This window comes from Ogataea haglerorum (genome assembly GCF_019207285.1).
Source record: "Ogataea haglerorum isolate 81-453-3 chromosome Unknown 81-453-3_NODE_3_length_672639_cov_96.912891, whole genome shotgun sequence".
Lineage (NCBI taxonomy): Eukaryota > Fungi > Ascomycota > Pichiomycetes > Pichiales > Pichiaceae > Ogataea > Ogataea haglerorum.
This window is the reverse complement of record NW_025065153.1, coordinates 15,261-37,035: the sequence shown is the minus strand read 5'-3', so window position 1 is coordinate 37,035 and position 21,775 is coordinate 15,261. Positions and strand designations below refer to the sequence as shown.

General features: G+C 53.2%; 13 protein-coding genes across 13 annotated transcripts; 8 read left to right on the top strand and 5 right to left on the bottom strand.

Annotated features, from left to right (window-relative positions):
- Positions 1-51: 51 nt before the first annotated feature.
- KL911_001152 (uncharacterized protein) lies at positions 52-2,337 on the bottom strand (the record flags this gene model as incomplete). The annotated part of the gene is made up of 1 exon (XM_043196079.1): positions 52-2,337. The coding sequence occupies one exon, from the start codon at positions 2,335-2,337 to the stop codon at positions 52-54; it is 2,286 nt and encodes a 761-aa protein (XP_043055725.1).
- A 410-nt stretch (positions 2,338-2,747) lies between these two features.
- KL911_001151 (uncharacterized protein) lies at positions 2,748-3,143 on the bottom strand (the record flags this gene model as incomplete). The annotated part of the gene is made up of 1 exon (XM_043196078.1): positions 2,748-3,143. The coding sequence occupies one exon, from the start codon at positions 3,141-3,143 to the stop codon at positions 2,748-2,750; it is 396 nt and encodes a 131-aa protein (XP_043055724.1).
- Positions 3,144-3,534: 391 nt separating this feature from the next.
- KL911_001150 (uncharacterized protein) lies at positions 3,535-4,436 on the top strand (the record flags this gene model as incomplete). The annotated part of the gene is made up of 2 exons (XM_043196077.1): positions 3,535-3,923; positions 4,253-4,436. 2 exons carry the CDS (start codon positions 3,535-3,537, stop codon positions 4,434-4,436), a joined length of 573 nt encoding a protein of 190 aa, XP_043055723.1.
- Positions 4,437-4,584: 148 nt separating this feature from the next.
- Positions 4,585-6,099, bottom strand: KL911_001149 (uncharacterized protein; the record flags this gene model as incomplete). The annotated part of the gene is made up of 2 exons (XM_043196075.1): positions 4,585-5,458; positions 5,600-6,099. 2 exons carry the CDS (start codon positions 6,097-6,099, stop codon positions 4,585-4,587), a joined length of 1,374 nt encoding a protein of 457 aa, XP_043055722.1.
- A 696-nt stretch (positions 6,100-6,795) lies between these two features.
- On the top strand, positions 6,796-7,347 carry KL911_001148 (uncharacterized protein; the record flags this gene model as incomplete). Its single annotated transcript, XM_043196074.1, has 1 exon — positions 6,796-7,347. One exon carries the CDS (start codon positions 6,796-6,798, stop codon positions 7,345-7,347), a length of 552 nt encoding a protein of 183 aa, XP_043055721.1.
- Positions 7,348-7,505: 158 nt separating this feature from the next.
- KL911_001147 (uncharacterized protein) lies at positions 7,506-8,306 on the top strand (the record flags this gene model as incomplete). The annotated part of the gene is made up of 1 exon (XM_043196073.1): positions 7,506-8,306. The coding sequence occupies one exon, from the start codon at positions 7,506-7,508 to the stop codon at positions 8,304-8,306; it is 801 nt and encodes a 266-aa protein (XP_043055720.1).
- A 45-nt stretch (positions 8,307-8,351) lies between these two features.
- KL911_001146 (uncharacterized protein) lies at positions 8,352-10,691 on the top strand (the record flags this gene model as incomplete). The annotated part of the gene is made up of 1 exon (XM_043196072.1): positions 8,352-10,691. One exon carries the CDS (start codon positions 8,352-8,354, stop codon positions 10,689-10,691), a length of 2,340 nt encoding a protein of 779 aa, XP_043055719.1.
- Positions 10,692-10,780: 89 nt separating this feature from the next.
- On the top strand, positions 10,781-11,333 carry KL911_001145 (uncharacterized protein; the record flags this gene model as incomplete). The annotated part of the gene is made up of 2 exons (XM_043196071.1): positions 10,781-10,807; positions 10,890-11,333. The coding sequence occupies 2 exons, from the start codon at positions 10,781-10,783 to the stop codon at positions 11,331-11,333; spliced, it is 471 nt and encodes a 156-aa protein (XP_043055718.1).
- A 302-nt stretch (positions 11,334-11,635) lies between these two features.
- KL911_001144 (uncharacterized protein) lies at positions 11,636-13,399 on the top strand (the record flags this gene model as incomplete). Its single annotated transcript, XM_043196070.1, has 1 exon — positions 11,636-13,399. The coding sequence occupies one exon, from the start codon at positions 11,636-11,638 to the stop codon at positions 13,397-13,399; it is 1,764 nt and encodes a 587-aa protein (XP_043055717.1).
- A 54-nt stretch (positions 13,400-13,453) lies between these two features.
- KL911_001143 (uncharacterized protein) lies at positions 13,454-14,771 on the bottom strand (the record flags this gene model as incomplete). Its single annotated transcript, XM_043196069.1, has 2 exons — positions 13,454-14,425; positions 14,517-14,771. The coding sequence occupies 2 exons, from the start codon at positions 14,769-14,771 to the stop codon at positions 13,454-13,456; spliced, it is 1,227 nt and encodes a 408-aa protein (XP_043055716.1).
- Positions 14,772-14,857: 86 nt separating this feature from the next.
- Positions 14,858-18,238, bottom strand: KL911_001142 (uncharacterized protein; the record flags this gene model as incomplete). The annotated part of the gene is made up of 1 exon (XM_043196068.1): positions 14,858-18,238. One exon carries the CDS (start codon positions 18,236-18,238, stop codon positions 14,858-14,860), a length of 3,381 nt encoding a protein of 1,126 aa, XP_043055715.1.
- A 47-nt stretch (positions 18,239-18,285) lies between these two features.
- On the top strand, positions 18,286-20,838 carry KL911_001141 (uncharacterized protein; the record flags this gene model as incomplete). Its single annotated transcript, XM_043196067.1, has 1 exon — positions 18,286-20,838. One exon carries the CDS (start codon positions 18,286-18,288, stop codon positions 20,836-20,838), a length of 2,553 nt encoding a protein of 850 aa, XP_043055714.1.
- Positions 20,839-20,913: 75 nt separating this feature from the next.
- Positions 20,914-21,771, top strand: KL911_001140 (uncharacterized protein; the record flags this gene model as incomplete). The annotated part of the gene is made up of 1 exon (XM_043196066.1): positions 20,914-21,771. The coding sequence occupies one exon, from the start codon at positions 20,914-20,916 to the stop codon at positions 21,769-21,771; it is 858 nt and encodes a 285-aa protein (XP_043055713.1).
- Between the last annotated feature and the right edge of the window lie 4 nt (positions 21,772-21,775).

Genomic DNA, 21,775 nt, shown 5'->3' with positions numbered 1-21,775 from the left:
TTCTCGGATTTAAAAATAATACTAGACAAATTACTCGAAATATTTCTTGTTCTATATATTGAGTTTTTCGACCGAGTAGATTGGAATTCTGCGACCATGGTCTTTTTTCGCCACGCCGTTTCCCAGTGGTAGCAGCGAGTCCAGGTTGGTCGTCTCCTCGACAATCGAAGTGTTGTTGATCTCGACGTCCTTCCGTTTCTTATGCTTCTTCTTGGTGCTGTGCTCGGCTATCGACAGCGACTGTGTCACGAGAGTAAGCAGCTGAGTATCTGTGATCAAAGCATCCACTTTCTTCTGTGTTTTGGCAATCAGCTTCGACAGCTGTGTCTGGTTCTTCGAATAGTGCAGACTCAACACCAGTCCATCAGAGTCGATGAAGTTGTTGAGAATCTGGTAGCCGTAGTTCAATTTCAGGATCCGGGCAATGATCGCATCCAGGTCCACGGCGGCACCGTTCTTGAGCAACCTGGCGGTCTCCTGCGTGATCGTGTCGCTGGAAAAGTCCTCTAACAATCGGGAAATGATATCTTTGAATACTTCCTCGTCTTCCACGAGACTCAGCAGCTCGATCAGATCGCAGCAGGGGATGTTCGGACACGTCACTATGGCCTGCCGCATCAGCCTTGGAGACTTCATCAGTGTCCGGAGCAGGCCCGGAGTATACTCGGCCGGGAATAGCGGGTGCGTGAGAAGATACGTGAGCGAGTTTTCAGCAACATAAGCCGGCAATTGCAGGGCGCCGTCTTTTACTTCGAAAAGCAACAAAAGCGCCTGGCGGACAAACTCCGGGTCGACCACCCTGTCTTTGTCAGCCTCGTATACCCTAAACGGCTGCTGCTGGGATTTGGACTCTGCAACGTCGGACTCGTCAATTTTTTTCAAATAGCCAACCAACTGGGTCTCCAGCTCGTCGAACCGGCCATCTTTCTTGAGCTGCTCGAGGGTTTCGAAAACGTGTTTGGCAGCGCTGCTCAGCTGGCTCTCTCTGGTCTTCAACGAGCTGCTTTCCTTTGTGCTAGACTTGAACTCGCTTTTGTTGACCAAGGCTGGATATCCAGCAAATCTAGCGTGCGAAGAGTTCTTGATTCCTTTTCCTAAAACATTGGACAGCTTTCCGAGCCCAACATCCACAGAGATATACTGCAGAGATGTGAAGTTGTCTTTAGGGCTCTTCAAAAGCACCAAAACAAAAGTTTCTCTGCTCTTCAGACTGTTGCCTTTTACGGTCACACAGGCCTGGAGAGTGGCGGTTCTGGGAGGTTTGCCGGTGTTTTCCTTGGACTTGGCATAAAGGTCAATGGAGCCTAGCAAAGCCTCAAATTGGATGTCGACTAAAGCGATGGTGCTGCCCTTGGAAACAAGAACTCTATTGGTGGAAGCAGCGCAGAGAGAGATAGGCTGTTCACGAAATTCCCTGTCAAAAATGCTGATGAGCTCGATCTGCTTCAACTTTCTCGTGAATGGAACCGAGTACACATGGAGTGTCATGTTTTCGTCATTTTCCAGAATTAGCAGCTTGCCTGACGGATCGTAGCAGAACTGAGCGCTGTCTGAGGTGTGCATTTCGATCATCGAGTCGGAAATCTCCAGAACACGTGAGCCTTCAATGGCATACACTCGCGCGCTCAACCCTCCTGTAGATTGCTCCACCGTCAAGAGCAAGCTCTCAACGTTCTCGGATTTCTCGAGCTGAAGCTCTTCAGGCGAAATAAAGCAATGGTAAATGATATTTCTTTTCTTGCCGTACTCCAGCTCAAACACCACTTCCTCCTCAATCTCATCCTCGAGCTTGACCAACCAAATGCAAATAGAGCCGTTCTTACTAAGTGTGTATGCGTTTCTTCCGTTGCTGGAAAGCTTGATCCCTATTAAATCCTCCTTTAACACCACGTCTTTAGTGCGCACTTCTCTCAATCCTTCTGGCTCAGTTGTGTTTCTCTCCTCCTCGTTGTACAAGGACAAGCTTTCCGATGTGTTCTTGTCGTCCTCAGGCTCGTTCTTGGGACGTCCATAGGTAATTATTCTCATATAGCTCTTCTTTCTCTCATTTATTCCCGCGAGAAAGAGTCTTGACTCATCTCTATCAGCAGCCTCCTCAAAAATGAACGAGTCAAGACATTCCACGCGCGCTTGTGGAGACAGCGAATACGACCAGATCAGCTTGGGAGTAGGTTTGGTGATGTAGGAACCAATGTACGAGCCACTGACTCCGAAGTCGAATTGCGTCGATAGCGGAGACTCTATGTTGGATATCACACATGGAGAGACTGCGCTCGTTTTTGACGGCAGCCGGGGAAGCTGCGTCACCATGAACGGGTCCCATAATGCGGTAGACATGATTGAAATATTTTTTGGTAAATTTTTTTATTTCATTCCGCATCTGTGCACTGCGACATATAATATTGTTGTAGCTCCTATCTAATAGTATTGACAATGAACAAGCTGACCAGTAACGAGGAGCCAATGCTATGTTAGTTCATTTTCTTAGTTTGTATTATGCAGATGGTAAGAAATATCTGGAAAGTAAGCTAAAAATGAACTTTAGCTTGAATACTCCCGGATACAACAGACGGTGTGGCAAAATTAAAATAGTTATCTATTTAATGTGCCAAACATATAGTCTAAGGCTCCGCGGCTACACGATCACTAATACTCGTATGAACAGTAATTCCGTTACTAATATACACCCTAAATAGAAAACTTGATGAACAAGTTACAATTCCCGATCGCAATAATAAACGTTAAACTTAAGCAGAGGTAGCAGAAGTGTACTTAGTGACAGCTCTAGTACCTTCAGAGACAGCGTGCTTAGCCAATTCACCAGGCAGGATCAATCTCACAGCAGTCTGGATTTCTCTAGCAGAGATGGTGGACTTCTTGTTGTAAGCAGCAAGCTTGGAAGCCTCAGAAGCGATTCTCTCGAAAATGTCATTCACGAAAGAGTTCATGATAGACATGGCCTTCTGGGAAATACCAGTGTCTGGATGCGTCTGCTTGAGCACCTTGTAGATGTACGAGGAGTAGGTCTCCTTTCTGGCCTTGGTTCTCTTCTTAGCATCGGAGGATGCGGCCGTCTTCTTTCCAGCTGGCTTCTTCTCAGCTGGTGCCTTGGAGGCAGGTTTCTTCTCTGCTTTTGGTGCCATTCTGTGTTACAATATTAAATAAAATCAATCAAGAGATTTGTTATCATGGGCAAACGAGCGAGTTTATATAGTTTTCCAAACACGCTTGTTTAGAAAGCTATGGTCGTGACCCACCCATGTTTTTTTTTTCGCAACATGCTCTTACAAAATGACAATTTTGAATTTTTACCTCACCAATGTCTAGAAATTATAAAATTTCGCGACGTCTACGGCGTGCCAGGATTTTTTCATCGATGTGTAAAAACAAGTCTGATAGCGTATTTACATGTGGAATTATGTTTCCACCAATCAGACGACGCTGTAAGTTTGCCACCTGGCGCGCAGGCAATAAGTATATAAAGTAGACCTGTTTCGTCTTTTGTAAACCATCAACAACAAAGTATAACTAAAAATGTCTGGTGGAAAAGGTGGAAAAGCAGGAACTTCTGAAAAGGCTTCGACATCTAGATCGTCTAAAGCTGGTTTGACTTTCCCAGTTGGAAGAATCCACAGATTGCTCAGAAACGGAAACTACGCTCAAAGAGTGGGTTCTGGTGCCCCAGTTTACTTGACTGCTGTGTTAGAGTATTTGGCTGCCGAAATTTTGGAGCTGGCCGGTAACGCTGCTAGAGACAACAAAAAGACCAGAATCATCCCAAGACACTTGCAATTGGCCATCAGAAACGACGAGGAACTGAACAAGCTGCTCGGTCATGTGACTATTGCTCAAGGTGGTGTTTTGCCAAACATCAACACCGAGCTCTTGCCTAAGAAGGTCGGTAAGAAGGAGTCCCAAGAATTGTAAGCATAGGGCGTTCCGACTATATCGATTTAGCTGTAATGTTTTTAGGGTTCGGGTATAAGATAATGTATATTAGATGATTTAAAGAGCCGAGAAGGTTTTTTTTCTGATAAGATAACTTTTAAGTTTTGTGGATCAAGGCGGGTAACCCCCTTTTTGAGCGAAATAGGGCACGACAAATCAAGCCATAATGGGATTTTGTTGTGGGTGTCCCCCATTAACCGCTTCAAAAGGGCCATATAAAAAGGGAACGCGTCCCTCAAAAAAAATCTCTTGTTACATTTACAAGCAGTCCCGCCGCTAATCAATCCATAGCAATGCCAGTCAGAAGAGTGCTCAAGTTCGTCAGAGAACAATACGAGTCTATCTCCAAGAGATTCAATAACAACACCGAGAGAAAGGAGGAGACTCCAGCCGAGGAAACGCTTCCTGTTGAAGAGGCTCCAGCCGAGGAGGCCGCTCCTGCGAAGGAGGCTCCAGCTGAGGAGCCTGAACAAGCCGCCGCCAAATAACCTTTTGGCGCTCTCGTAATGAAGGTGTCCCAACTCTAGTTGCATTCAACTAGCGGGAAAGTTTCTCTCTCAAATGTTGCTACTGAGCTATTCGTTTTCCAGTTAGGCAGATTATATTTCTTCTGTGTAATCCTTTTTCTAATATACTTCATTCGCCTTCGCATTGCCATAGCCTGATCTGTCCGTTCATGCACACTGTCAACAGCTGCTCCCCGTTGTCAACAGGCTCCACTTCCATCACAGGACTGCCGCTACCGGTATCCAGTTGGCAAACGATCCCTTTGCTCTGGATGTCCCACATCAGCACCTTGCCCTTCTCGTCGCCCGAGCACACTAGCGGGCTCGCAAAACAGGTGAGAAAGCAGGTCCCCAGACTGTATTTTTCCGCCACAGCGCCGCCGTCAACGTTCTGAAAAGTCTTGACCACCTTGTTGTTCATGTAGTCCCACAACCGCACAAACCCGTCCAGCGAGCTTGACAATATGTATTTCGAGTTTGGAGAGAACGTCACGCAACTCACAGGGTACGACGAGCCGCTTTTATCGTATATGAGTGTTTTGAGACACTGCCCGGTTTCGAGATCAAACAGTCTGATGAGCCCGTCGTACGAGCCGCTCACGATGACGGTTCCGTCAAAGGAAAAGTCCAGGCTCGAAATTGGGTCAGAATGCGCGCTCAAAACTTTCATGCATTTCGCTCTCCTGAGGTCCCAGACACGGATATTTTCGTCAGCAGAGCCACTCACCAAAATAGAGCCTCTATAATGAAACTTCAGAACGGTGACATGAAACGTGTGGCCTCTTAATATCTGGACAAGCTCGCCCCTTTTCACGTCCCATATTCGGATCGTGAGATCGTCTGATGCAGACGCGATGAACTTGGAGTTTGGCGCAAACTCAATGCTGGAAATGCCTTTTGTATGGCCCACGAGCGTCTTCCAGTACGTCACCCCCGTCTCTGACCGTTTCCACAGCTTGATGGTCCTGTCAATGGACGCGGTGGCAAGAATACTGCCGTTTGGACTGATCTTGGCCGATGCGACCAGCGCGTCGTGGGCCTTGTCCAGAGTCCATTTTGGTTTGTACATACAGTCGCAGATTAAAAAATTATAGCTATGGAAAAAGTTCTAAATGCAAATTACCTAAGCAGGCGATTAGCGGAACTGTTTGGCGGTCTCGTTCATGACGTTGTCGTAGCTTGGCGGCGCCTCCTCGGGGGTATAATCGGCCGTGGACCCATACAGCACGTTCTGTGCCAGCTGGGACGGCTGGTTCGTCTCTGACGGGCGCTCATTTGCTTCTCTATTCAGAGGGAGCGGGCTCGAGCGCGGGCTGAGTTGATTCTGTTCCACCAAGGTTGGATTGTGGGAATGGGGCGTCTGGAACGGTTCAGGGTGGCGGAACTGGATTTTCGTTCGATCCGGCTGACGGGACACCACCATACCTGGCGGGGAGGACGGTATGTTTATTATGATCTGCTGGCGCTCCAGGTCGTCGTAATTTAGCATGTCCGGGTTTTTGAGGATGATATACCATGAGTGGATAAGGCCCGGGACGTATCCCAATAGACAGAGCGCGATATTGATAAGCATGTCCGCCGAACATAGGCCTCTTTTGATGCACACTGGAAGCGGCGGGAAGATGACGGCGACGAATACTAGCATGCAGTCGCAACAGCAACAGTCGCAGTAGCAGAAGCACATTTTCACTCTAGTTTGAAAAAAGATAAGCCAGGCTTTATATAATGGTCAGCTTTTGCATGATATTTTATTTCAACGGTGCGCCGGTGGTGCAGGGATGTTCCGGGAGTAAAAGAAAACTGGATTTGAGTCTGGGAAATTGTGGGCGGGTCCGACAACGAGGTAAAAAAACGCAGGTACCAAGATTTCACCTGAAAAGCAGCCTGAGCTACTAAAAAAAGCCACAGACGAGCTTTTTTTTGCCAATAACCATTTTGGGAACTGCCGAGGCGCTATTGATGTAAGAGAAGCGCCAGAGCAATCGAAGTACTGGAGACGACCAGTCAACAGCACGAGCAGAGTCAAACAAAAAGACCCTGCCAACTGGGCACCCATATAGTTGTTGCCAAGCACTGGCTAGAGCCAATTGTGTTTCGGCCTGGCTTACATATTGACCAATTAGGAAGTGCAGGCGAGAAGGCGAAAATTCAAAAAGGCACGAAATTTGCACTGCCATCCCGTGCCTGCATAAATCATGCGTAATCCCTTTTATGCTCTGGTAGGAATATGAGACCTATTGTTGGCACGGCAGTTCCTTCATGCTATACTCTGAGCCTCGCTGAAAAACAAGGATCTTGAAATTAAACTGGTCAAAATTGAATTCATCATTTTTCCTGAAAAATGAGCGTTGTGGATACTCGAGGACCTTTCTATCTCTACAAGTTTGGAGACAAGGCCGAAAAACAGATGGACGAGTTCAAAGTGTTTCCCACCCCAGAGCCCTACCTAACAAGACCCTCAGACCCTTACTATACCCCATACTACTCATACACCGCGAACGCCAACTCAGCACTGCTCTCTCCGTCATCCTCGTCGAACGAGTCCGAAATCGAATCCACCGCCTCCGCAGACTCACGCGAGACCTCGACCTCGCGCGCCTCTCACCACTCGCATGATTCCGACTTAGACTGTCACAAGTTCAAGTGCACGTACCCAGGCTGTAAATACAAGGGCACATTTCTGTCCAAAGATTACCTACGCAGACACATTAGAGAACAACACAGGAAAACAAAACTACATGCCTGTGAGGGGAGAAACAAAGACGACACCGTTTGGGGCTGCTCCAAGAAATTCAGCAGACCGTACCAGTTGATCAACCACTGGCGAGGCCAACGGTCGCTGAAGAAGTGCGGTGTGCCAGCAGAAGAGCTCATGCGCTATGGGATCATCTAACTGTGTAAGATCATGATTTATGTTCGATGCTTAGTTTTGTAGCGACACACCGTCTCTCCGCAATAGTCTACACCTCGCCGAAAACGGTTCTCATTAACAATATCAAAACGTGCACCCTAGCACCCGCATAACAATGCGTATTCTTCTTGGCCGCCTGCATGCCACTGAATCTAGGATCTGCTTCGTGCCCGTTTACGGAACTACATGCGGTGCACGGGTGTACCGAAATCACTAGCTCACGTCCCGTCCTCAACGATCCGAATCTGACGGGTCACAAAAACCGTCCGACCAGCCATCCATCTTCCGCATCCTCCTCGCCATATATAACACCCGTAGACGCTCCCATATCTCCAACCATGAGTACCTATTTAAGCCCCCCAAGCTCCCCACCCTTGCGCTTCCCCAAACTCGGCCGCGCTTCTCCCGACCAGGCTCAGTACAGCTTCCTCACCAACCGTTCAGAGTTTCTTGCTCTGCGCCGTCAGGTGTCTACAGACGCACTTTCGTCTGCCAGGTCCGCGAGCTACTACGATTTTTTGCAGTCGGTCACGCCGGCTAGCAACACCTGCCAGCTCGACTGGATCAACGCTCGTGCGGCAGAGCTCAAGGCGCTGAAAACTCGACGCTCCTTTGCCCGCTGGCTTGACAAGCAGTACCAAACGCTGCACGGAGAGGATTTGCTTGCCTTCTCGGACGTGCTGAGCGAGGAGGATACTCCAGAACCGCCTCCGTGCACCGCTCCGCGCGCGGCCCCCAGCGCACCACCGCCAAAACCGGGCACGGGAGCCGCCTACGTAATTACTGACATAATCACATTGATGGCGGCGCAGGCGGCTGTGGTGGTCCTTGTTGTGGGGCTGTGGTGGTGTGTGTTTGCGGACAGCACGGACGTCGCGTACGTGCGGTCGATTTTGGCCGTTTTGAAGGCCATGTTGACAGACAAGAGAGAGACTAAATAGGTACACCCGAAAAAATATATATTTTTCACTGGTTATTTTTGCCACATGTCCCTCAAGTCCTTCATCAAGTCCGTGCGCAATAGCAAGACGATTGCTGCCGAGCGCGCGGCCATCCGCAAGGAGAGCGCCAAGATCCGGACCGCTTTCAGGGACGTTCATCTTGACAACGCGTCGCGGAGGACGAACATATCAAAGCTTCTCTATTTGTATATATTGGGTGAGCCTACGTATTTTGGTCAAGTCGAGTGTCTGAAGCTGCTGGCGTCACCCAAATTCGTTGACAAGAGGCTTGGATATCTTGCGACGATGCTACTTTTGGACGAGAACCAGGAGGTTTTGACGCTGTTGACCAATTCGCTCGACAATGACATGAAGAGCTCGAACCAGTACATTGCCGGGCTTGCGCTTGTGACTCTGGGCAATGTTGCATCTCCTGAGCTTGCGCGCGATCTGTATGCGAATGTGGACGCGTTGCTGGGCTCGCCGCATGGGTATCTACGGAAGAAAGCTGCGATTGTCGCTGCCAAGCTCGTGAACAAGGACCCGGATCTCAGCGAGATTTTTCTGCCGAGAGTGGCTCCCTTGCTGAACGAGAAGAGCCATGGCGTGGTTTTGGGTGCTCTGGCGCTGATGCGAGCCATCTACAACAACGACGAGAGTTCGAGAGAGACACTCAAGATTCAAATTCCGCGACTGCTGGCTCATCTGCGTATCTTGATTGCCACGGGCCACTCGCCCGAGTACGATGTGAGAGGCGTGCCGGATCCTTTTCTGTTTGTGTCGCTGTTGAGCACTTTGCGCTTGTTGTTAGCCAACGACGAGAACAACACCAATCTCGAGCCTCTGAACGATTTGCTGACTCAAGTGTGTTCTAGGGTTGAGAGTGCAAAAGGCTCTGGCTATTCTGTGCTTTACGAGACCGTGCAGACGATATTCACGATCAACTCGGACTCGTCGCTCAAGGTTCTGGGCATCAACATCCTGAGCAAGTTCCTGACCCAGAAGGACAACAACACGCGCTACGTTGCGCTCAACACGCTGCTGAACGTGATCAACTACGAGCCGCTCGCCGTGCAGCGCCACCGTACGACGATCGTGGGGTGTCTGCAGGACGGCGATGTTTCGATCCGCCGCCGCGCGCTCGAGCTCACGTTTGCCATCATGAACCAGCAGAACGTGCGGGTGCTCACGAAGGAGCTGCTGGCCTTTTTGCAGAACTCCGACGACGAGCTTAAGGAGTATATCACGACACAACTTTGCATCGCCTGTAACAAGTACAGGCCGGACGTCAGGTGGCATTTTGAGACGCTCATCAGTCTGCTCAAGCTCGCGGGCAATCACTTCTCTAGAGATATCGTGTCCAACGTGCTGGCCCTGATCATGCAGAACACAGATCTCGAGCTGACCAAGTTCCTCGTCGAGGAGCTCATTTCCTCGAGTCAGGCTCACTTCAACGAGTTTGCACTGGCACTGGTGACCACGTGGTGCATCGGCGAGTACGCAGACCTTGTCATTGGCGAGAAAGTCACGCCCGATTCGCTTGTCAATCTGATAGAAACATTCCTCAACATATCAACGTTTGAGCAGGCAGATGCCATCCAGATGAAGACCTACGCATTGACGGCGATTCTGAAGCTCTCTGCCAGAGTGAGCTCGCCGCAGTGCATCGAGCGACTCAGAAAATTGCTGCTGTCGTTCCAGTCCGACTACAACCTGGAAATTCAAACAAGGGCTATAGAATACGCCGAGATATTCGGCCAGCCAGCCTCCATCAGGAAAGCGCTACTGGAGAGAATGCCTGCGCCGCCAGTCAAGCTGCACGAGGGCATTCCGCTTGTGAATAGATCCACCACGAAATCTGCCAAGTCCTCCTCATCGCAGCCTGCCACCACGGGAGACCTGCTGCTAGACCTTCTGGGCGACGACGAGACTCCAAAGGAGCGCGAGGCCGCGCCGGCGCCGGCCAAGCCCCAGGAATCGACGCTGGACCTGCTGTCGGACATCTTTGGCAGCTCCGCCTCACAGAAACCGCCACAGCAGCCACCCCAGGAGACGGTCATTCCCGCGTTCGCAGACGAGCATCTTTCGTTTGAGATTGTCGTGAAGGAGATCGGCAACGGCAGCGCGAGCCTCGAAGGGCGCGTGCACAATCTCGGCAACTCCGTGGTCTCGGAGATCTCTGTGCTGTGCGCGGTGACCAAGCAGCAGAAGTTGCAACTTTCGCCTATAGGCAGCAACACCCTTGCACCAGGAGCTACCTCGTCGCTGGGGATCCGTGTGACAGGGCAGCCGGGCGCGAAGGTGAAGGTGCGGGTGAAGCTGGAGTACAATGCTGGCTCGAAGGTGAGCCGGCAATTCGACTCTGCTCTGCCAATGACTATGTAGAAATAATGAAGAATTAGGAAGGTGAAGCAAACGAGGAAGGAAAATAAATTCTCGGGTTTCTTAACATTTTCTTTGAACACAGATTTATCATGGATTTCAGCAAGGTGCAAGCCCAAGTGCAAAACGCGTTTTCCACAATCGATTCTGTAAGTAGACGAGACCGTTTCAGCTAACAGCCAGCAAACCCAGAACTCCCAGCTGTTGACCCGTTTCGAACAGCAATTCAAGCTTCCTCGCTCCTACATCGTCCTGGGTGGCGCTGGCTTCTACTTGCTGCTGGTGTTCCTCAACTTCGGCGGGATCGGGCAATTGCTTTCCAACTTGGCCGGATTCGCGTATCCTGGCTACTTGTCCCTCAAGGCACTCAAGACCTCCAGCTCCAAGGACGACACCAGACTGCTGACGTACTGGGTTGTGTTTGCTGCCCTGAACGTTGTGGAGTTCTGGTCCAAGGCCATTCTGTACTGGGTGCCATCTTACTTCCTGATCAAGACTTTCTTCCTGCTGTACCTGTCGCTTCCGCAGTACAACGGTGCAGAGGTTATTTACCGCAAGGTTCTCGCTCCTTTGACCGACCGCTATGTTGACGGGGGCGCTCCTGCGAACGACCTGCTTAACAAGGTCCAGGAGAAGACCCAGTAAGGCTGCACAGGATTCAAGAGCAAAGACGATCTTCTCGAGTTGCCTTCGGGACGCCTGCCCGATGGGGCTGTGCCGGCCCGGTTTTCTGAGAGAATTCTTTATTTAGTGTTAATTGTCTTATTCTCCGTTCACCCCGCTTACGGTAGCTAGCCCATATCTGCTGATCCGTCAAGGTTGCATGTACTTGTTTGCTTTCCCGTATTTCTCGCGTGAGAAGGCCCAAAAGCGGCGTACGACAGGATTCCCCGGACTGTCGTAAAAATTCGGGTTACCCCAGACTCCGCTATCCCGGGCTTTTTTTAATGTCTCAGCGCAGGACAAACGGAGCCACTCCGGGCACGCTTGTATATAAGCTGGACTGTCTCCACAGAGGAACAGTAACAATGGCACCTACAGCAGTTGACCTCCACAGAGAGTACCAGACCTCCCTTGCCCAAGAAAACGGCACCCCCTTCAATAAAAAAATCAGAAAGGCCTCCGTCGTGAGCTCCCTAGGACTCAACCCGGACGCAGCCATTCACTACAATTCGTCCGTTCCGATTTTGTATGAAGACGCGCTGCAAGAAAAAGGCACCACCATCTCCTCGACGGGAGCTCTGATCGCCTACTCGGGCTCCAAAACGGGCCGCTCACCAAAGGACAAGCGAATTGTCGACGAGGACTCCTCCACCGACCACATCTGGTGGGGTCCCGTCAACAAGAAGGTTGACGAGCAGACCTGGAAGATCTCCAAGAGCAGAGCCATCGACTACCTCAGAACCAGAGACAAGGTGTACATCATCGACGCGTTTGCTGGTTGGGACCCTCGCTACCGAATCAAGGTGAGAGTCGTCTGTGCGCGGGCGTACCACGCACTGTTCATGAAGAACATGTTGATCAGACCGACCGACGAGGAGCTGCGCAATTTTGGCGAGCCCGACTTCACGATCTGGAACGCCGGCCAGTTCCCGGCGAACGTGTTCACCAAGGGCATGACGTCTGCCACCAGCGTCGAGATCAACTTCAAGGAGATGGAGATGGTCATTTTGGGCACCGAGTACGCCGGTGAGATGAAGAAGGGCATTTTCACCGTGATGTTCTACCTCATGCCCGTGAAGCACCAGGTGCTGACGCTGCACTCGTCGGCCAACCAGGGCGTGCAGAACGGTGACGTGACGCTCTTCTTTGGTCTGTCGGGAACAGGAAAAACCACGCTCAGCGCAGACCCTAACCGGAAGCTGATCGGCGACGACGAGCACTGCTGGTCCGACCACGGTGTTTTCAACATCGAGGGTGGCTGCTACGCCAAGTGTCTGGACCTGTCTGCCGAGAAAGAGCCAGAAATCTTCAACGCGATCAGGTTCGGCTCGGTGCTCGAAAACGTGGTGTACGACCCAGTCACCAGGGAGGTGGACTACTCGGACTCCATGATCACAGAGAACACCAGATGCGCATACCCGATCGACTTCATTCCGTCCGCCAAAATCCCATGTCTGGCCGACAGCCATCCGAAGAACATTGTGCTGCTCACGTGCGACGCCAGAGGCGTGCTTCCGCCAGTCTCGAAGCTCACGAACGCCCAGGTCATGTACCACTTTATTTCCGGCTACACGTCCAAGATGGCCGGCACAGAGATGGGCGTGACAGAGCCAGAGGCCACATTCTCTGCCTGCTTCGGCCAGCCGTTCCTCGTGCTCCATCCTATGAAGTACGCCCAGCAGCTGTCCGACAAGATGAGCGAGCACAACTCGACCGCCTGGCTTCTGAACACGGGCTGGACCGGCAAGTCGGCCTCCAAGGGCGGCAAGCGGTGTCCGCTCAAGTACACCCGGGCCATCCTGGACGCCATCCACTCGGGCGAGCTCTCAAAGGTCGAGTACGAGACATACCCAACCTTCGGCCTGCAGGTGCCGAAGAGCTGTCCCGGCGTGCCATCGTCGCTGCTCAACCCGGCCAGGAACTGGGCCGACGGCCTGCAGGACTTCAACACAGAGGTTACAAACCTGGCACAGCTCTTTATGGAGAACTTCGAGAAATACAGCTCCCAGTGCACTAACGAGGTGAGAGCTGCAGGACCTGCTTTGTAAGTCACATACTATTCATATTCATTATTTGTTGCATTTCATGCTCGTTTTTTCTAGCTATAGTAGCGTCTCGTTGACGACCCTCTTCTTCAGGGGCAGATACCGCGCGTCCACGGATGGTTTGCCGAGCTGCGCCGCATGGAACTCATTGAGGAACCTACTCAACGGCCGCGCGTACCACCGCTCGTTGTTCCACCGGAACCAGCCCAAATGCCCGCCCAGCGTCGTGCACACAGTCACCAGGTACGGCTGCAGCGTCGTCTCCTTGAGCGGCAGCGAGTGTTCGTCGCCGCCGACGAGCGGGTCGTCCAGCGCGTTCAGCACAAGTGTCGGTGTACGGATGTTGAACACCTTGGTGATGGAGGCTCCGCTGCGATAGTACTCGGACGCGCAGTTGAAGCCGAACAGCCGCGACGTGAACGCGTTGTCAAAAGACTTGATGCTGTTCACGTGGCGGAAATGCTGTTTGTACAGCGGCTCGAAGTCCGGGTTCTCACTCAGTTTCTTGTAGTGGCTCTTGATCATCTGCTTGAGAGGTAGCGTCATGATGGGCGAGTAGATCTTGTCGCCAATGAAGTCATTTTCAAACACGAAGCACGCATGGTTGAGGTCCCACGGGTTGGCGATCACGACGGCGAGGTCGAGCCCGGAGTGTTCGCCCGACTGGCCGACGTAGTTGGCCAGGATGCTGCCGCCGAGCGAGAAGCCCGCCGCGTAGATCTGCCGTTCAGGGAACGCCTTGCGCAGCCGCTGCACCGTGTGCTTGAGGTCGTAAGTCCAGAAACCGTTGAATAGCACCGGCGTGGTGAGCGGTGTCTTGCCGCAGCCTCGGCTGTTCAGCACCATGCACTCGAAATCGGGCATTCTGGCGAAAAGACAGCGGATGTACGACTCCGACGACGAGCCCGACAAGCCGTGCAGCACGAGGAAAATTGGCTTGGTCGAGTTAGAGAAGTCTTCCAGCTCGGCAGCAGTGAGTCGTCTGGTGAATTCGGGCAATTGGCCGTCTGCGGCCGGTTCTTTGGCGAACTGGGCTTTCGGAATGACCCGGTCGAGTGACACCTGCGCGCCGTCGGGCAGGTACAGCGTTTCTCGGCCGAAGTAGACTCGGTCGGCGAACCTGAAGCTGCGGAGGCCAGCAAACATGGTCTGCAGATGGCCGTGGCACAGCAGCGGGTTCATGACTGCCCAGGCGCCGGTGCGAAACTCTGGCACGCGGCGAACAAGCTCGGCAAACGTGACGGCGCCGCGTGCACTCGGGAACGAAATCGATTGCTGCGGCTCTATCGTACGAACCACGTTGATAAACGAGAACTTGGACACGAAGCGCAGCATTGAAAACAGCAGGTAGCCGTAGATGAGCACGCACGCCCATCCGGGCAGCCGTAGAAGGGCCACGAGCACGGAGTGGTGGAAATCTCTCAGGCTCTCATTAACGAGCTCGTGCATTTGATTTGCAAACTATTCTGCCCGGGTAACTCTTTCGGGAGGAGAGATTTCGTGGATGTGGACCGAGGGGTGGTCGAGGCCGTCGACCTGGGAGATTTGCAGTGGCGTGATGAAAATAGTCTGTGTCTTGGGGTTTTCGGCGACTTTCTGCAGAATCAGCTTGAGCGCGAGTCTGCGGTTAACCTGGTCCATGAAGACGTCAAACTCGTCCAGTCCACGCACTTTGCTCTGCATCGGCTTCCAGATCGCCAGCAGAAACGCGATCTGCGCAAACGACTTCTCGCCGCCCGAAAACGACTCGACATTCCGCAGCTTCTCGGACGGTTTCGTCGACACCTTGAGCACGAGCCGTGCCCGGGCAAAGTCAAAGTCAATTTTTCCCGTGAAGCCGCGCAGCCGCAGAGCAGACTCAAAAACGTTGTTCACCTCCTGGATCAGCAGGCTCGCCGTCGCGGTGAGGTTGTCGAGCCGCGCCTGCAGCGACGACGCCAGGTGGTTGTGCAGCTTCACCGAGTCCTGGTACTTGTTTTTCACGTCATTGTACACGTCGTGCGCGCGGATCACATTCAGCTTCGCCTGGTCTCTGCTCACACCAACGTCGCGCTCGATCTTCGACAGCGTGTTGGCGATCGCCTCGATCTGCGAGTCCACCTTCTCGATCGTGTCCTCCAGTGTCAATGCGGCCTCATCGCGCGAGCAGTGCGATTCAGCGCGGCGTGCCAGCGTCTCAATCACAGGTGGTAGCTGCTCATGCACAAAGCCGTCCAGCTTGTCAACGTCTGCGCGGAACTTGCCAATCTTCATCTGGTGACTACGCACCGCGTCACGCGCTTCACCGATCTTGTCTCTGAGCTCCTCGACCTGCGCGTTAAGCTCGGCCTTCTCGCGCTGGATGCGTTTGATCTCGCTGCCGCAGGCCGTGAACTTGTCGCGCCCGCGCCGGTACTCCTGCACCAGCGTCTCGATCTCCGCCTTGCGCGTCTTGAGCCGCTCCACGTTCAGCTGGATCTGCGCGCTCAGGTTTTTGTGGTCCTCCTGGTGCGACTCCAGCTTGCCTGTGCCCCGCTGCAGATCCTCCAGCTTATTCTCGATTTTTGCTAGCGACTTGGTTAGCACCATCGCGCGCTGCTTGAGCTCCTGGATCTCGCTTTTCGCCGCACCCACCTCGCCGTCCAGCTTCTTCTCGCTGTCGCGCCACCGTGCCTCTGCCTCGCGCAGCCGCTCGCTCGTCTCCTTTAGCTGCCGGTCCAGCTGTGATGTAGGGTTCTCGGCGTCCCCAGTCCGGTGCAAACTCAGCCACCCGCGGTTTTTGAATGCACTGATCGGGTCCGTCTGCAACCGGTTGTTCCTCTTGGAGATCCGCAGAGCACCGCCCTGGATCATGCAGATCACCGCAGAAATGCGGTTCTCGTGGTCTGCCAGCAGCACCTGCTCTGCCACCTCCCGGTCCTCAATCAGCAACGTGCTGTGGATCTTGCTCGTGTCGACCAGGCCGCACTCCACGGCGCGGTCGTCAAAAACAAGCACATCCACCATTTTCAAGTAGTTGCCCCGAGGAACGCTGGCCGAATAGTCAAACACCTCTGCCCGACGCACAGTAATGTCGCTCTGCACCTGATAAAACTTCATCCGCTCGCGCAAAAGACTGGAGTCCGAGAAATTCTCAACGACAAACGTCCCCAGCTGTCTCTGTAGCAAAATCTCAATCACCCACCCCCACTTGTCAAATTCAGAACGCAGCGAGAACTTCATCCCCAGCGGCCCCGTGATCCGGCCCTTGTACCGCTGTGCGCTCGACTGGAGTTCCTTGAGTAGCCGCACCACGCCGGTGCCAAATCCATCCAGCCGACTGCCCTGCCGGTTGTGGAACTGCGCGCGACTCTGCTCCAGTCGGCTCAGCTCCAGCTTTAGCTCGCCGGCCTCCTTGCGGAACGCCTCGTTCAGATCAGCTTTCTGCGCTTTCATCTCCTCCACCAGCGTCACCAGCTCGCCCGACCGCGCGCGACACTCGCCCAACTCGTTCTCCTGCTTGGTCTTGAGCGTCTGCAGATTAGTCAGCACAGAGCTCGTGTCCGAGTCCAGCCGGCTCTTCTCAATCTCGATCTTCTCCTCGACGGCACGCAGGTTGCTCTCGTCGGCGCTGATCTCGTTCTGGATCGCCGTCTGTTTGGCCTGCACGTCCTTGAGTCGTTCCTGCGTCGCCTTCAACATCTCCTTCAAACTATCCTTTTCCTGCTCCTGCTTCTGCAACTGCTCGTCTAAATCCAACACTGCCTGCGCCTTGTCGTCCTTCTCCGCCTGGAACTCGCGTATTTTGTCCTCCGACTCCGCCACAAACTTGTCCGAATTCTCCATCTCGCGTCGCCGCTCCTCCAGCAGGTTTCTCGCCAACCGCAGTTGCTCCTCCTTGTTCACGACCTCTAGCCACAGCCGCTTCCCAGAAAGCAGGTCCTGCTGCCTCTTGAACTCGTCGGAGTTCTTGAAGTTGTTCCACAGCTCCAGCGCTCGGTCCAGCTTTGCCTTGGACTCATGCAAAATCTCCTCGTCCTGCGCCAGCTTCAGCTTGATCTGGCTCACATCTTTCTGCAGCTCCTGCACGTTGTTGAACGTCTCCTGGAGTCTCGTGCCCTCCATGAAGTAGCGGAATTTACCTTCGTCGGTGGAGTGTGCGAGGAACGTCTTTGCCTCCGTCTGCGTTAGAATTGTCATCGGATTGCCGATAGTGATGCCGTAGTAGTCGAGAATATCATCAATCGTCTGCTTCTTGGTCGATCGCACCTTGCCCGTCTCGTCTTTGATCTGGCACGACGGGCTCGAGTCCACCTTCAGCACACGCTCGATCGTAATGATTTTGCCGTACTCATGCGGCCTGTACGCCTCGGGGCCCTCGTTTTTGAACGTCACAATCGCTCGCGCTACGTTCTTGCCGTGCATGATCAGACCTTTTAGCGAGTTGCCCCTGTCTGTATCGCTGGCCTTAGCACCCAGGGCTACCGAGATGCCCGTCAGGATCGCAGACTTGCCCGACCCGTTGCGGCCGATGATAAAGTTGGTCTGCTCGCCAAAGTCCAGCTTGAACGCCGCGTGACACATGAAGTTGTACAGCTCCAGCCTGAGGATTATTCCCGCTCGCGCAGGGCTGTCGTCAACTGCGGGAAGGTCCGAGCTGTGCGCCTGGGTCATGAGCCCCACACGGCGCCGCTTGAGATGTCGCGTCACGTTCTGCGTGAACTGCTCGTTCACGTCGATCTGCGAGTCTTGTACGGCGATCTGGTCGCTTGCGTCCGCGGAACTTAGCGACTCAAGCGTCTCGATCGAGCTCGGCAGCGTGGCTGTGATCGTGCTTTCTGCGTCGGCGCATACCGACGACAGATCCCCAGCAGATCGCTTCATACAATAAATAAAACAAAATAAATGTTAGATAAAAAAATATATAAACTATGTCTCGACGAATTTTCGACCTCACCAAGCTGGACGCCAAATGGACGGCCAGGTGGAAGCGGCAGGGCTGTTCGCTGAACCCACGCAGGAAGGTGGCCCCCACAAAGGGCAAGATCTACTCCACCGCGATGTTCCCGTACCCCTCGGGCATTCTCCATATGGGCCATCTTCGAGTGTACACTATAGCCGACGTGCTGGCCAGATTTTACCGCATGCAGGGATACAACGTGATCAATCCCATGGGCTGGGACGCCTTTGGACTGCCCGCGGAAAACGCTGCCGTCGACCGCAACGTGAGCCCGGAGAAGTGGACAAAGCTGAACATCTCGAAAATGAAGGTCCAGATGGAAGCCATGCTGGCCGATTTCGACTGGGACCGTGAGGTTACCACGTGTGACCCCGACTATTACAAGTGGACGCAGAAGCTGTTCTTGCTGATGTATGAGCACGGCTACGCGTACCGCAAGAAGGCAGAGATCAATTGGGATCCTGTGGACCAGACGGTGCTCGCCAACGAGCAGGTTGACTCAGAGGGCCGTTCGTGGCGCTCGGGCGCGGTGGTCGAGAAACGGCTGCTTGAGCAGTGGTTTCTGGGCATCACGAAGTTTGCCAAAGAGCTGAATGCCGACCTCGACACCTTAGACGAGTGGCCGGCTAAGGTCAAGGCCATGCAGCGCAACTGGATCGGAGAGAGCAAAGGAGCCGAGATTCGGTTCCAGGTCGGCAACGAGACCACCTCTGTGTACACGACGCGTGCCGAGACGATCTTCAGCCTGCAGTATCTGGCTCTGGCAGCAGACCATCCAATTGCTACCAAAGTGAAGCAGACGGCGCCTGAGCTTGCTGAAGAGTACGTTACGGGCGTGAAGTTGCCACTGGAGGCCACCAATCCGGTCACAAACGAGAAGGTGCCTGTGTTTGTGGCGCCGTACGTCATTTCTGGCTACGGCCACGGCGCAGTCATGGGATGTCCTGCGCACGACGCCAGAGACTACGAGTTCTGGAAGAGCATGGGCGAAACATCGATCCGGCCCACTGTTGAGCCTGAAGACAGCTCTTTGAAGGCCGGTGAGCCGTATTTCGGCGACCGCGGCGTGATGAACGCAGGTGCCCAGTTTCTGGCTGGCCTGCCTGCTGCCACGGCCCGGGAAAAAATTGTCGCGCATCTGGAGAGGTGCCAGCTCGGCCAAAGACGCACAACCTACAGACTGCGCGACTGGCTGGTCAGCAGACAGCGTTTCTGGGGTGCTCCAATTCCGATGATTCACTGCAAGCGGTGCGGCACGGTTCCGGTTCCGGACGAGCAGTTGCCTGTGTTGCTGCCAAAAGTCGACAAGCTTCTGGGCCGCGGCGGGTCCCCGTTGGCACAAATCCCGGAGTTTGTCAATGCGGAGTGTCCGTCGTGCGGAGCCTCTGCCCGTCGCGACACGGACACCATGGACACGTTCATGGACTCGTCGTGGTACCTGTTCCGGTACCTGGATCCGCACAACGAGCGGCAGCTGGTAGACCCCAAGGTGGTGAGTCCGCTTTTAAGCGTGGACCAGTACTTGGGCGGCGTTGAGCATGCCATATTGCACCTTCTGTATGTGCGGTTTGTCAGTAAGTTCCTGAACAAGATTGGCTACTGGGACGGCAGCGCCGTGAACGGAGAGCCGATCACAAAACTTGTGAGCCAGGGAATGGTCCACGGCCGGACCTTCACAGATCCAGAGACGGGCCGTTTCCTGAAGCCGGACGAGTACGAGATTCTGTCCGACGGCAGGGCTGTGATGAAGGAGAACGGCAGGACAGCGGTCACGTCGTTTGAGAAAATGTCTAAGTCGAAACACAACGGCGCCGACCCGTCGGAGTGCATAGTCCGGCACGGAGCAGACGCCACCAGAGCACACGTGCTGTTCCAGGCTCCAATCGAGGACGTTCTGAACTGGGACGAGGACAAGATTGTTGGTGTTGAGAGATGGCTGAACAAGGTGTTATCTATTGCTGATAGGCTGCGTGACCGTTTGGAAGCGTCTGTGCAACCAAAACCAACAGATCAGTACAGCGAGTCCGAGATCTCTGTCCACAACGAGTGTCAGCAGCTTCTGCGGTCCATCACGGACTCTTTGGGCAAGTCACTGTCGCTGAATACAATGATATCAGACTACATGAAATACACCAACAGGATCTACAGCGAGCTGAACAATACGGACGTGTCCACGGCTGTGCTCTACGTTTCCTATATGGATCTTCTTAAGGCTCTGTGTCCTGTGGCGCCTAGCGTGAGTGAGGAAGCAAACGAGGTACTGCATCCGTGGCCAGTTGAGTCTGTTTTGGCAGCCGATTGGCCGGAAACGAGGCCGCTTGTTGCTGCTACCGTTCCGTACACTGTCATGGTGAACGGCAGAATGAGGTTTGTGTACCACGGACCAAAGAATTTGATAGACGACAGGGCAGGGTGCATCTCCCAGATTTTGGCCACTCCGGAAGGACAAAAATGGATTGGAAACCAAAAGATCAAAAAGGTCATTCTCAAACCCAAAACGCTGGTTTTCATCTTGGAAAAATAAATTCACATGATAAAATATCCTGTATATAGATATAATAAGCATTGCAAAAAGTTGTTTTTTTAATCTTCAGGAAAAATGTCCACAAGAGTCCGGAAAACTCAGTATTTGCTGCGACTGCTTGCCAATCCGAAGCTCTACAGTCTGCTAGGAAGTCCGTTCGAAGACCCGCTGAAGCTCGACTCGCTGCTGTCGACCGTCTGCTATGGATCGTTGTTTATCTCTGAGCTTATCAAAAGACGGCCAGAACTCGTGCAGATTTTGAGTAGGCTCGCTAGAAAACTAAAGATCCAAGGGCTACTCTCGCTCATAAAGGCCTACATACTCAAGATACAACGCGCGCTCGATCCCAAACAATGTCTCTCTATACATATTCCTCTAGACTCGTTGTCCACCAAGTTAAGACTCATTTCGGACTATATTGCCGACGTCCGCATCTTCAATCGCATGTGGGGCCTGCCCGGATTGCTAGCGTTCGGCATCGAAGACCTGCATCGGATACTCACAGCAGATTCAAGCTTCATCACAAAACTGCTGGAAGCCACAGGCACCATATCCATCGTGGCGTACCAGCCGCTCGAAAATGTCGCTTTTGCAGCCGATCACAACTGGACACACCACGAGCAGTCGGCCTCGCTGCGGTACTACGTGGCATCGTCGCGGTTGTGGGCCGTGTTTGTCGTGCTGGAGGTTGTCAAGCTCGTGAAGACCGTGGTTCAAACTAAACTCTCTGGCAAGCCGCTCGACCTCCTCCACAACCGCTCTCTGAACCGCTCGCTGGTCGCCAACATCGCCAATCTGCCGCTCACTGTGCATTGGTCTTCGTATGATGGGTGTCTTAGTGACCTCACCGTGGGATTCTTGGGCACCATGTCCACTTTGCTCGACACAATAGATTCCTGGAGAGAAGTTTTTGCCCAGGTGCGCCAACTTTGATAAC